At 45.3% G+C, this 12,775-nt stretch overlaps 1 protein-coding gene across 2 annotated transcripts in view; it reads left to right on the top strand.

Moving 5' to 3' along the window:
- IQGAP2 (IQ motif containing GTPase activating protein 2) overlaps positions 1-12,775 on the top strand; it is a 182,125-nt gene that overhangs the window by 96,169 nt on the left and 73,181 nt on the right. The window contains exons 5-7 of one of the 2 annotated variants that reach the window (XM_056847959.1): positions 524-600; positions 10,145-10,212; positions 10,786-10,899. In XM_056847959.1, the coding sequence (XP_056703937.1) occupies positions 524-600; positions 10,145-10,212; positions 10,786-10,899 (259 nt within the window). Of the gene's footprint in view, positions 1-523; positions 601-10,144; positions 10,213-10,785; positions 10,900-12,775 lie in introns of those variants that run through there. The other variant, XM_056847957.1, reaches the window with a different exon arrangement.

The following is a 12,775-nucleotide window of genomic DNA, read 5'->3' on the forward strand; positions in this document are numbered from 1 at the left end:
TAGTGGTATCTGTTCTGAAGTTTAAATATCTAAGAAATTATTTGCTATCTTAACTTCTTACTCCCTCATGTAGTTGGGTAGTATAGGCTTTCAGTTTTTCATTTTGTAATACTGTGAGATACAATATTCTGTAACAAAGAACAGCTGTCAGCTTTTGTGTAATTGTCAATTATATTAATTTCAAAGAACACTAATACAGAGGCTCCTTCATGCTATGTACTTGAGTAGTCAATGTTTTCGAGACCATTTCTATAACATCAATGTATATTAATTTCATTTGTTACAATTTGTATCCTGTGCTGTATCCTGCCTCTTCAAGGCACATGGAGTGGAATTTTATTTGTCTGAGATAATGATCTGCCAAAAAACATCCAGTGAAGGATCATACTGAGCATGAATTTGAACCAGTTTTCTTTGACCAAGTGTGGCACTGATCCAGTGCATAACATTGTCATTAATTTATCTAATTTGACCAATATAAATTATTGACTATGAAAATAACATTTGTGGTTTTTTTTTAAAGATCTTTTATCCAGAGACCACAGATGTCTATGATAGAAAGAACATACCTCGGATGATATATTGTATACATGCACTAAGGTAAATTGAGATTACAACCAGATTTATGCTCAAGTTTTTGTCTAGTTTTACAGTTTTAACTTCCTGCTTTCCTTTTAATAGATATCAGTGAAATTAGATAACATGTTCAGTTACAGGTTTTGAAGACCTCATAGGCATGCGAAAGCTACCCCATATAAACACACACATGTACACCAGAACTATAAGTTTACAAGCGGACCCACAAGGACTTGCCGAGGGGAGTATCTCATTTCCCTTTCCTCCACTAATTTCTCTTTCTCTACCCTGAACACTCCTATAGTCTGTTCCCCCTTTCCTGCTTCCTTCTCTCCTTTCTACCCACCAGCCAACTGTAACCACTACACTACACTGGCTTTCATGGGGTGGTTGGTGTTGAACTACTGTTCAGCAGCTGGTCCTGAGTGATTCATGCAAGTTGTGAGGTGTCATGTCGCTCAGTAGTTGCTGATGGGCCTGGCCTAGATGAATTCTTTTGCAAAGGCCAGAACAGTACTGGAAAGCCAAGGGCTGAAGGCAGTCAATACTGTTATGGTTGCCTAGCAATGGCGCCTGAAGGCTTTCATTTGTTAAAGCTACAGGCACTTTTTAAAGATTTCAGATTTTTCTGCACACCTGGGGCATTTTCCAGGTTTGTAGAAAGATCTGTCTTGTCTGCTCATGGCACCATTCTGGACTACAAATTTGGCCATGTTGAAGATATATTTCTAAGAACAAATTAAATACCCCCACTTTTTCCCCCAGTGGGGACATTGTTCTCCCTTCCTCTGTTTTGTCCTCACAGCCACCACCTTCTAAGGTAGGTTATGCTGAGAGAGAGAGAGACAGACTCACGGTCACCCAGGGAGCTTCCATGGCAGGTCAGCAGTTCAGCTGCCGGATCCTAGTTTGACACTAACCACTATACAACACTGGATCTTTATGTATGTACAATCTGTAAAAATATATTTGCTAGATTTTGTTTAGGGAACAATTTTGCAATCTAAAATTAACAAAATGGACATGCCATATTGGAATAAAACAAAGGGCTCTTGCTCTAAATGATGGCCACACTTAAAAATTGCTGAGATTCTTGATGTTTCCCTTAACTGACAGTCAGTTCAGATCTGTAAGATAATGTGTACTCTGGGCATTTACCTTCGTATTTGCATTAAGATGAGGATAGGGGTTTGCAATGGCATTCGCTTTTAAAGTTACCAGCCTAGGATAAGGGACTGAGTATCTGCAGTGCACCATGGTGCTAGTTTAGTACATATAAAGCCTAGTGCCTGTGGAGATGGATCAACAGATTGCTCTGCGCAGTACATGTGAGATTTCTTCATCTCTATACAGTAGAATCCTGTGCAGTTCGATATGCTTGGAAGATAGTCTCAAGCAGGAAATTATACCCTGATTTGGCAACTTATTTTTAGGCCATGAAGTTTATTTATTTATTTATTTAGGATATTTGTGTCGCCTTCTCAGAGTCCATCTCGAGGCAGCTCACAATTGAAATCACCACAGTGTAAAAAAAAAAAAAAAAGCCATTAAGAATAAGCAATTAGACATGACCAGCATAAAAACTACTTATAAAACAGAAGCAGCCCTTTTAAAAAGCTGGTAAGTTAAAAGCCCTAATTAAAAGCCTGGGTAAAAATATATATATATATATATGCGTTTTGGCTTGGCGCCTAAAAGAAAGTAAAATAGGTGCTAAGCGAGCATCAAGGGAGAAGGTGTTCCAAAGGGAAGGTACCACAAAAGAAAACACTGTGTCTCTGGTTGCCACCCACCTCACTCTGAAGGCGGAGGCAGAAAGAGCAGGGCTTGAGAGGTCACTCCTAACCAGTGGGCTGGAAAGTATAGTCCTTCAGGGTTGTCTTCAAAGTAGTATTTACAATAATGGTGGCACACTGTTCTTCTGGCTGGGCGCACTTGGTTTGATATTCTGGGAGCCTCCCTATTTTTTAGCAATTTCAGGCTTGTAAAAATGGTTTGGAGGGATGCATTTTTTATTGCCTTATTGTGACTCTATTCTAGCTTTGGAAAAGTCCTAAAAATTAAGTTTGGGATGCCTCTGAATAAGTGGAAGTTGTAACAACATTGTAATCCTGGAAAATTTGATATCTTGCTATCTCAAGACAGACGTGCTTAAAACCTTTTTGCTTTGCATATTAATACTTCCAAAATGAAATGCCTTTTTGAAATAACACTGAATAAGTAAATATTTAATAATTAAATAAACTGGAAAGATAATTTTGTTCTTAAACTGGAAAGCTGAATTTTTGTTATCATATTTAGTGGCAAAGTTTGAAGCAGTTTCCTGAAGTGGACACAGGGGGCTCTTAATTGTAAGCTGTTTATGAAGAACTGGCATGCTAGGTTCCATTCTAGTGATGTCACAATCTCTGTTCAGATGTTCTGGTAGATGTTTAGTGGAATAAGGATTTTAAATACTTATGTCTTCTGGGTGACTTAAGATGGGTCAATGAAACACAGGCTCTTCTGGTATATATGTGCAATGGTAACATGACAGTTATTTTTTATATATTTTAACACTGTGCAGGCTTGAGATTTAACTTACCTTTACTGTTTGGACCTTGTTCAGGATATAGTCTAAACCATTAAATGTAGGAGAAATTATGGTTCAATTTCAGGCTGCCAATGCAAATTGCTTGGCCTTAAGATCTTTTTTTTACCTTAAAGGAACCTAGTACCAGGTACATGTGCTTGTGTGTGTTAAGTGCCGTCAAGTCGCTTTCGACTCATGGCGACCCTATGAATCAATGTCCTCCAAAATGTCCTATCTTTGACAGACTTGCTCAGATCTTGCAAATTGAGGGCTGTGGCTTCCTTTATTGAGTCAATCCATCTCTTGTTGGGTCTTCCTCTTTTCCTGCTGCCCTCAACTTTTCCTAGCAAGACATGTTCTTAGCTTTACAGATTTAAGACAAGAACAAGAGTCCAATAGCACCTTAAAGACTAACAAAATTTCTGGCAGGGTATGAGCTTTCGTGAGCTACAGCTCACTTCTTCAGATACAGCTAGAATGAGAGTCCATCTATCCTTAAGTAGAGAGGAGTGAATTAGACACACAGTGGCAATGTAAATGTCAAAAGCAAGTAAATTACATTAGCAGGCATGATTGGATTAGGTGTGATATGCAGACAGGTAGTAGGTGTGGATAAGTTAGCATTGGTAATGAAACAGGAATCCCAGATTCATTATTAGTTGTAATTCAGCAGTCTCTCTAATCCCCCTGAGATAGTATGTCTGATGTTGCTACTGTCTCCTAAACAAGTTCTCACCCGCAATGATAAACTACTTAAGTAGACTCTGGTACCAAGGCCTGCAACAAACCAAGGTGCCAACTTTGCTCTCATATAGATCCTAGCAACCCCATCACTGGGCCCAGCAACGTCAGCCATGCTACCTCAGGTTCGTACTCCTGTTCATCTTCTAACGTGATTTATGCCATCACTTGCCAGCAATGCCCTTCCACTCTTTACATTAGACAAACAGGCCAGTCCCTGTGACAAAGATTGAATGAACATAAGTGTGACATCAGAAACCACAACATTCAGAAACCAGTGGGGGGACATTTTAAGCTTCCAGGACATTCAGTTGCTGATTTAAGAGTAGCAGTTCTCTTACAAAGGGAGACTGAAAAGAGAGGCTGCTGAATTACAACTAATAATGAAGCTCAAGACTATGCATTCTCCTGGACTTAATAGAGATCTGGGATTCCTGGTTCAGTATCAGTGCTAATTTCTCCATGCCTATTACCCCCTGTATATCACACCTAATCCAATCACGCCTGCTAATGTCATTTACTTGCTTTTGACATTTACATTGCCATAGTGTGTCTAATTCACTCATCTCTACTTAAGGATAGATGGAATCACATTCTAGGATCGTGAATGCATGGCTAGGTTCTCATTTGTTTGTCCCTGTTCTGTTGCACACTTTTAAATTCTTCGTTCAAAAAAATTGAACACGTGATACGACTGAGAAGGGTGGAGAGCCTGCTGAAGGGGCACCTGGTAGAACTACCACCTCTCTGTCTCTGATGGCAGGGCTCCTTGCGCTTCTCCACCCTGCCATCCACCGGCTTGGAAGGGACCTGAAGGTGGGTGGGGAGCCTGCCAAAGGGGCGCCTGATGGAGCTGCTCTGCCTCTGACGGGTGGAGGCGGCGGCTGGAAGTGTGTGGCGGGTGGAGGCGGCAGCAAGTGCTCATGTTGCCAGGCTGCAGGCTCCTGGAAGGGGCCTGAACCCCCAGCTGGTGCTGGGAAGACCAGAGAGGGGGGAGGCGGAGGAGGGTGTGGGAGGAGAGAGAGGAGCATGGGGCCTGGGGGGCAGAAAGGTGCTGCTGCCACTGGGGCCAGGCGGTGGGAAGTCGACCCAAGCCTTGAAACGCACAGGCAAGGACTTATAACTGATGTGATCCTTACTTTGAAGTCAGGGCAAAGTAGGGACTGGGAAACCTGGGGAAGTTTTGGAAGGAGGTGGGTTGATCTCGCTTGCATGTTGTGACCATGCGTGTTGACTGCAGAGATTCGCTACATTCACGGGATAATCGTAGAACAAACAACCATGCGTTAACACCCTAGCTATATCTGAAGAAGTGAGCTGTGGCTCACGAAAGTTCATACCCTGGCAGAAATTTTGTTAGTCTTTTAGGTGCTACTGGACTCTTGCTCTTTTCTACTGCTAGTGACAGACTAACACGGCTTCCCATCGAGAGTTAAGACAATACAGGCATATATCTCTGTGCTAATTCTAATAGTCCATCTAGTCCAGTGTCCTGTCTCACAAAGTGGATAACCAGTTCCTCTGGAGCACCAAGAACAGAGCATAGAGGCCGAGGCCTTCCCCTGATGTAGTCTCCTGGCACTGGTATTCAGAGGTTGACTGCCTCTGAATGCGGAGGTTTCCTTGGCTAGTAGCCACAGATAGACCCTATCCTCCATGAATCTGTCTAATCCCATCTGAAAGCTGTGGGTATCACTACAATCCTATGGCAGTGAATTCCTCATTTTAATCACTCATTGTGTAAAGAAGTATTTCCTTTTGTCTGTCCTGAATCTAATGCCCATCAGCTTCACTGGATACCCTCAAATGCTAGTATTTTTGGAGAGGGAGAAAAAGTTCTCTTTGTCAGCTCTGTCCACCCTGTGCATAATTTTATAAACCTCCATCATGTCCCTCCCTAGTCATCTCTTTTCTAAACTGAAAAGTCCCTGACTCTTCAGCCTTTCCTCATAGGGAAGGCATTCCAACCCCCTAATTATCTTGGTTGCCCTCTTCTGTACTGTGTGAGACAAGATTCTAGACTAGATGGACCACTGATTTGACTAGTTTGGGCTAGCCTGAGCCAACCAGGTCAGGGCAAGGTTCTCAACTGCCACCTTAGAATTAGATGGAAAAGAAAAATAGAGCTCTTGTCCTCTGCATTACTGATAAGATCATTCTCAGTTAATCTCATTCCCAGAGCTGGTGTCCTCTGCCTACTGATAAAATCATTCCCAGTTAATCTCATCCCATGAATTAATGGGAGACAACATGGAAATCTGTGGCATTCACCAAGTGAATGACCACAGGAAGAACACAAGTCCCCCAGCATAATTTTTGGGGATTTGTCCACTAAGAAGATCTGTACCTACATCAAGATAGTGCCCCTTCCCCTTATCCTGACACAATGGCCTGAACAATATCATGATTAATGGTACTGGATACCACAGAGTGATCCAGGAGTATCAACACACTCCCCCCACCCTCTTCTCTCAGCATCCATCAGTACAACAAAGGCAGTCTGTGTCTCAATACCATATCGGAAAACAGATTTAGAAGTGTATAGATAATCCTTGCCTACAGTGCAATGAAAATCTTTTGAAGAATTAGCCATATCTAACTCTCTGAGATTTTATTGTTTTTCAAATCCATGGATTTATTGCTAACCTGTAGTTAATCTTGATGTTAAAAATATTCAGCTTGTTTAGTTTGTTACTTACTGAATATCATCGGTGCTTGAATCTTCAGTGTATTTGTGCACAGAACTGTGAAAATACTTCATCCTCAAGGCCGTTCTTTCTAATAAATCTTATGTGCCACGCTCATGCTTCTTAAATTAAGATTTAACTTGAATTTTTACTACTAAAGCTTACTACAGTTAATGCTTGTTTTATAAGCAATTTGTTCCTGCCCAAGTCATTTGTATGTGTGTTAGAATTCCCAGTGCAGCTACAGATGTTTTTAAAGAAGCTTATTCGTGTAAAGCTTAAACATCAGTCAGTAATGTAATGCTAGTAAGTATTCATCTAAAAACAGAATGTACCAAATATCTTTTTTCCAGTAGTGACATTATTGTGAATTTATCTTTGTAGTAATGTCACAATGAAAAACACAATTCCATCGCCCCCTAGTGGTAAACCATATCTATGTTAGAGTTCTTCTCAACTCTTGTTGTCTAGGCCAGTGGTTGGCAAACTCATTAGTCAACAGAGCCAAATATCAACAGTACAATGATTGAGATTTCTTTTGAGAGCCAAATTTCTTAAACTTAAACTATATAGGTAGGTACACTGTTTATTAACTTAATAAACTTTAATTAAAGTTTAAAGTCTTAATTAAACTATAGGTACACTGGGGGGAGATGCTAGGGTTGCCAGGTCTCCAGCCATCACCTGGAGGTTGGCAACCCTAGTAGAGGAAGGGAGGTAGGAGGGATGGAGAAAGGAAGGAAGGAACTGGGGAAGGAAGGAAGGAAGGAAGGGAGAGGGGCGGAGAAAAGAAGGAAGGAAGGAAGAAAGGAAGAAGGAAGGAACTGGGGAAGAAAGGATGAAAGGGAGGAAGGATGGAAGGAAGGAAGAAAGAGTGGGGGAGGGACAGAAAGAAAGAAAGAGGAAGGAAGGAACTGGGAAAGGAAAGAGAAGGAAGGAACTGGAGAAGAAATGATGGAAGGGAGGAAGGAAGGAAGGAAGGAAGAAAAAAAGAAAGAGAGAGAGAAAGAAAGAGAGAGAGAGAGAAAGAGAGAGGAGGGACAGAGAGAAAGAAAGAGGAAGGAAGGAACTGGGAAAGGAAAGAGAAGGAAGGAACTGGGGAAGAAAAGATGGAAGGAAGAAAGAAAGAAGAGGGGGAGAAAGGAGAGGGGGGAGGGGGAGGACAGCGGGGGACGGCAGGCCTTTCTCTGGCGGACGCACAGCTGTTGAGGGGCCGCCTGGCCCTCCGCAAGCGCCCTGAGGAGGAGGAGGAGGAGGAGGCGGGCGAAAACGGCCGGGGGAAAGGCGCCTGAGGAGGAGGACGATGGCGGCAGCCTGGAGCTGGACTTTTGGGAGCCGCCTGAGGGGGACGAGGAGGAGGAAGGCGGCAAGGAGGAGGAGCTGCTGCTGGAGCCTGGAGTAGGAGGCCCCGCCTCGTTGCTGATGGCCTCCCTGCCACCTGTCAGCTGTTGGGGGGCGAGAGGGGGGAAAGAGGAAGAAGCCAGCCGTGTGCGTGCGAGGCAGGAAGCCTTCAGCCCTGCTGATGCGCGCACAGTGGGGGGGGAGGTGTTGTGTTGGCACTCTTCCCTGCCGCCCCCCTCGAAGGCCCCCGCCAGTGGCAGCGGCACCGAGCCCAGCCCAAGGGATGACAGCAGGGGCAGCGAGGCCAGCGGCAACGAGCTCCAGGCTCCAGCAGCAGCTCCTCCTCGCCGCCTTCCTCCTCCTTGATCCCCAGCGGCAACAAGGCCAGGCTCCAGGCTCCAGCAGCAGCTCCTCCTCGCCACCTTCCTCCTCCTTGATCCCCTCAGGCGGCTCCCAGGCCTTCGAGGGGGGGCGGCAGGGAAGAGCGCCAACACAGGACCTTTCTCCCCTCCCACATGAGCACGCGTGGGGCCCAGCAGGGCTGAAAGCTTCGCACCTCACGCAGGCACACCCGCGGCTGGCTTCTTCCTCTTCCCCCCTCCCTTGCCGCCCAACAGCTGACAGGCGGCGAGAAGAGGTTTAAAGGGCGCCGCAGCGTTCCTGCACGCTGCGGCTTCTGGAACAGTTTCAGGGAGAGCCATCCTGGCCCGCATTTCAATGGATGGGCCCTGGAGCTCCCCCCGGCCATTCTCTACGGGGGGGAGACAGCGCGCCCGCTCACCTGCTCTCTCGCGCTCGCTCGCAGGCGTGACGGCTCTGGACAGGAAACTCGGCTCCGCTCGCTCTCTCCGGCGCAAAGGGAGCAAGCGCAGCCCGGCTAGCGGCGCGAGCAGGCGCGAGAGCAGGGGCTCCGAACCAAGTGGCAGAGCCGTACTCAAGGGGCCAAAGAGCCACATGCGGCTCGCGAGCCGCGGTTTGCCAACCACTGGTCTAGGCAGTGGATGCCATATGGAAATCATAGCTTACACTGTTTGATTGCTTTTTGTCAAGGTATTAAATTACTTACTAGTTGAATCAGCAGTGCCAGTTTAAAGCTTAATTAAGTTTTGGACAATTTATTGTAGTGATAAGTAGAGTCATTTTTTTTTAAAAAAGTGATCTAATTCCACTAGTAAGAAAGAGCAAGATGAATCAGTGAGCCAGTGTGGTGTAATGGTTAGAAAAGAGTGAGATTTGGGAATCTGCCTTATTGCCCCATCATCCATTAATTCCTCTGATTACGCTCAACCTTTCTAGCAATTCCCTCTTGGAAGAACCTGTATTAGGAGTTTTAGAGGGTAATCATCTAGCAGTATCATAAGAGCTCTTGTTTTTCATACAGATCTCCAAGTTACATAAAATATGCTCCTTCCACAAACTTCTATAGGTTTTTCTCCTGCTGTCTTTATTCCCTCACATCTAGCAACAAAGCCAAGTCAACATGCGACTATATTTGCTCATTCTCTTCATATTTCAATGTATTGCCTCTTTGTTGCTGTTGTCCAACTTTTGAAATTTTATGCTTTGCTAAATAGGGCTCTTTTTTTCTTTTAGATCTGTAAAATGCCTTGTCTCAGTTATGCTTTCTAAATAGTTTTTAGCTTCTCTGACCCCTAATAACAATATAGATTAGTCCCTTGTGTCATCTTAATAAATTCCCAAATCTTTACCAGCCTGTTAATTTCGCATAGCAGGGAGACATGAATGAAGACATGAATTTGTTCAGCTGTTGTCCAGATGGTTTTACTACACCAGTTTTAGAATTATAGTAGAATAGGTTTTTCATGCAACGCTGAAATGAAAAGAGGGATTCTCAGAATGTTGTCTGTATTTTAGATATACCCAAAAGCATTAGAATATTTAGTGGCGTCTAAATTGATTTTGGAACGTGTAAGCCTCTTTACATAAAAATACAACATTTTATATAAGCGGTGGTCTGGAAAATTCTGAGGAAAGCTACGTTCTTGCTGAAACGAGTTGGCTTGGTTATTATTTTGTGTGTTGTATCAGGTGTTAACATGAAGATGGGACAACCTAAAATGAGAGCTGTCTAACACTTGCAGAAGAAAAATGATTCTTGACACTTGGAAGATCAACAAATGTATTAGAGTATGAACTTTCACAGTTAATAATATTTTTCAGGTTTAATTATTCTGCAGTTTAATGCTTTTCCCTTTTTCCTTTGCAGTCTATATTTGTTTAAACTAGGAATTGCTCCTCAGATTCAGGACTTGCTGGGGAAAGTAGACTTTACAGGTACTTTCAATAATTGTTTTTCTTGCATCAAGGAGGTAGTACAGTATTGCAGTTTCCAATTACACAGCTAGCTTTTCCTACTCCCCCACCATTCTCCTTGAATCCTTGCTGAAGTGGGTGTGTAGCAGCTATATAAACAACACACTATTTTATTAAAAATGCTAGGTAGTGAATCTTCATGTTTGTGTGTGTAAAGTGCCGTCAAGTCGCAGCCAACTTATAGTGACCCCTTTTTTGGGGTTTTCATGGCAAGAGACTAACAGAGGTGGTTTGCCAGTGCCTTCCTCTGCACAGCAACCCTGGTATTCATTGGTGGTCTCCCATCCAAATACTAACCAGGGCCGACCCTGCTTAGCTTCTGAGATCTGACGAGATCAGGCTAGCCTGGGCCATCCAGGTCAGGGCAGTGAATCTTCATGGGTTCCCCAAACAGAAGAAGACCAAATGGAATTGGTCTGGGAGTTATAGGCACAATGATGGATTCTCCCCATTATTGTGTTTCTATTTCATATGTTATTTATTGCATAATAAATTGTAAGACATTTATCTAACCTTTATTATTTTTACAATTAGAGGAAGAAATCAGTAACATGCGGAAGGAACTGGAGAAGTATGGCATACAGATGCCATCTTTTAGTAAAATTGGAGGCATCCTTGCTAGTGAACTTTCTGTAGATGAAGCTGCATGTAAGTCAACTGAATGTTATTCCAAGCCATGCTTTAAGTGTAGAATGTTATTCCAAGCCATGCTTTAAATACAATGTTTTAAAAGTTACTAAACTTGTGTGTCATGTGACTTGAGTCAAAACTCTGTTTAAAAACAAAACAAAAAAGTACCTTTAAGTAAACCTGTTGCTATGGCCGCATTGAAATGTCATGAACAAATTCTGGTTTGCTTGTTACAAGAATGATAATTGTTTATCTTGGACTCACGCATTCCTTTCACCTTCTATCGTATCTGGAGATGAGGTTAAAGATTGTGTGGTTTGAAAGAAACCATAACTTACTGTGTTCCTTGAGTTTTTGTGGTTTAACCGAGTGGTCGGCAAACTCATTAGTCAACAGAGCCAAATATCAACAGTACAACGATTGAGATTTCTTTTGAGAGCCAAAACGCCTTTTAACAACCATTCATGCACGGGAGCTTTTGCCTTGGATTTGCCGCTCTCTAGATTCACATTTTCCCCATCTGCATGCTCAAAACTCTGCAGGGGGGCTTATTGTTGAGTTTTGAGAATCTGGATGGGGAAAATGTGCATCTGAGTGGCAAACCCAAGGCAAAACCTCCCATTCATAAATGTCCATGCACAGACAAGAAGGAGAAAGCTATCGTCACCTGCACACGCACCCCCCACACACACACACACCCGGTACCCCGCAGCCACCCCAGGCCAAAAGGTCTTGGACTCCACGAAGCCAGCCCGGCCGCGGTGAGGGAGACTCCGAAGCAGAGGGTGGGGCAGAAGGCAGTGCCCCCGGCCCGCTCTTCCCTGCGTCCCCACCCTGCCCCGCATCTACCTTGGCCGCAGCCGACTCCCCGTGGCTCCTCGCCCTCTGGCTCCAGGGGGCGTGCTCCAGCCAGCCGTGGAACACGTCTGGCTACTGCCCTGGTCTTCCCGGCAAAACCCCAGCCTGCAAGCAGAAACAAACTTGCTGCTGCTGCTGCCCCCGCCTCCCCCCCCCAGCCCCCAGGTTTTCTGCTGTCCTGGCCCAGCTTCTGTGCCCTGAACTGCAGAAACAAGGCGGGTGAAGCTAACGGGCAGGCAGGACAGGCAGCCTCTCTAGTGTTCTCAGACTCCTTTGCAAAGGCCAGTTTGAAAGGAGATCCCCCTCAGAGCAAACTCACCCAGTTTCTAAAGTCTGCCCTCTAATCAGATGGAGTTTGCGGAAAAAGGAGAGGGAGACCAGAGCAAAGGAACAACGGTATCCGTAATGTGCATCTACAGAGCAGCAAACCCAAGGCAAAACCTCCCGTGCATCAACAGCCATGCACAAACGAGAAGGAGAAAAGCTATCGTCACTTGCACGTGCACCCCCCCCCACACACACACACACGGTGCCCCGCAGCCACACCCCGCCAAAAGTTCTCGGACTCCACGAAGCCAGCCCGGCGAGGGAGACTCCGAAGCACAGGGCGGGGCAGAAGGCAGCGCCCCCGGCCCGCTCTTCCCCGCATCCCCGCCCTGCCCCGCACCTACCTCGGCTGCAGCTGACTCCCCGCGGCTTCTCGCCCTCCGGCTCCAGGGGGCGTGCTTCCCTAGCCCTCTGGCCAGCTGGCCCGGCCTGCCTGGGCCACAACCCTGCACCTCCGCCCCCTGGCAGAGGGCCGTGAGCCGAGGCGAGGCGACAGCTGCCCGCCCGCTCGCCGGCCGCTCGCCACCTCCACCTGCAGGGAGGAGCCGCAGTGCGCCTCCTCCTCCTCCTCGAGAGCCGCACTCAAGGGCCCAAAGAGCCTCATGTGGCTTGCGAGCCGCGGTTTGCCGACCACTGGTTTAACCAATTGTGGGTTTTTCCTTGCTTACAAAGTGAGAGTCTAATCCCAAAGTTTAATCTTAATGGAGAA

Source organism: Euleptes europaea, chromosome 4, assembly GCF_029931775.1.
Source record: "Euleptes europaea isolate rEulEur1 chromosome 4, rEulEur1.hap1, whole genome shotgun sequence".
In the NCBI taxonomy this organism is placed as follows: Eukaryota; Metazoa; Chordata; class Lepidosauria; order Squamata; family Sphaerodactylidae; genus Euleptes; species Euleptes europaea.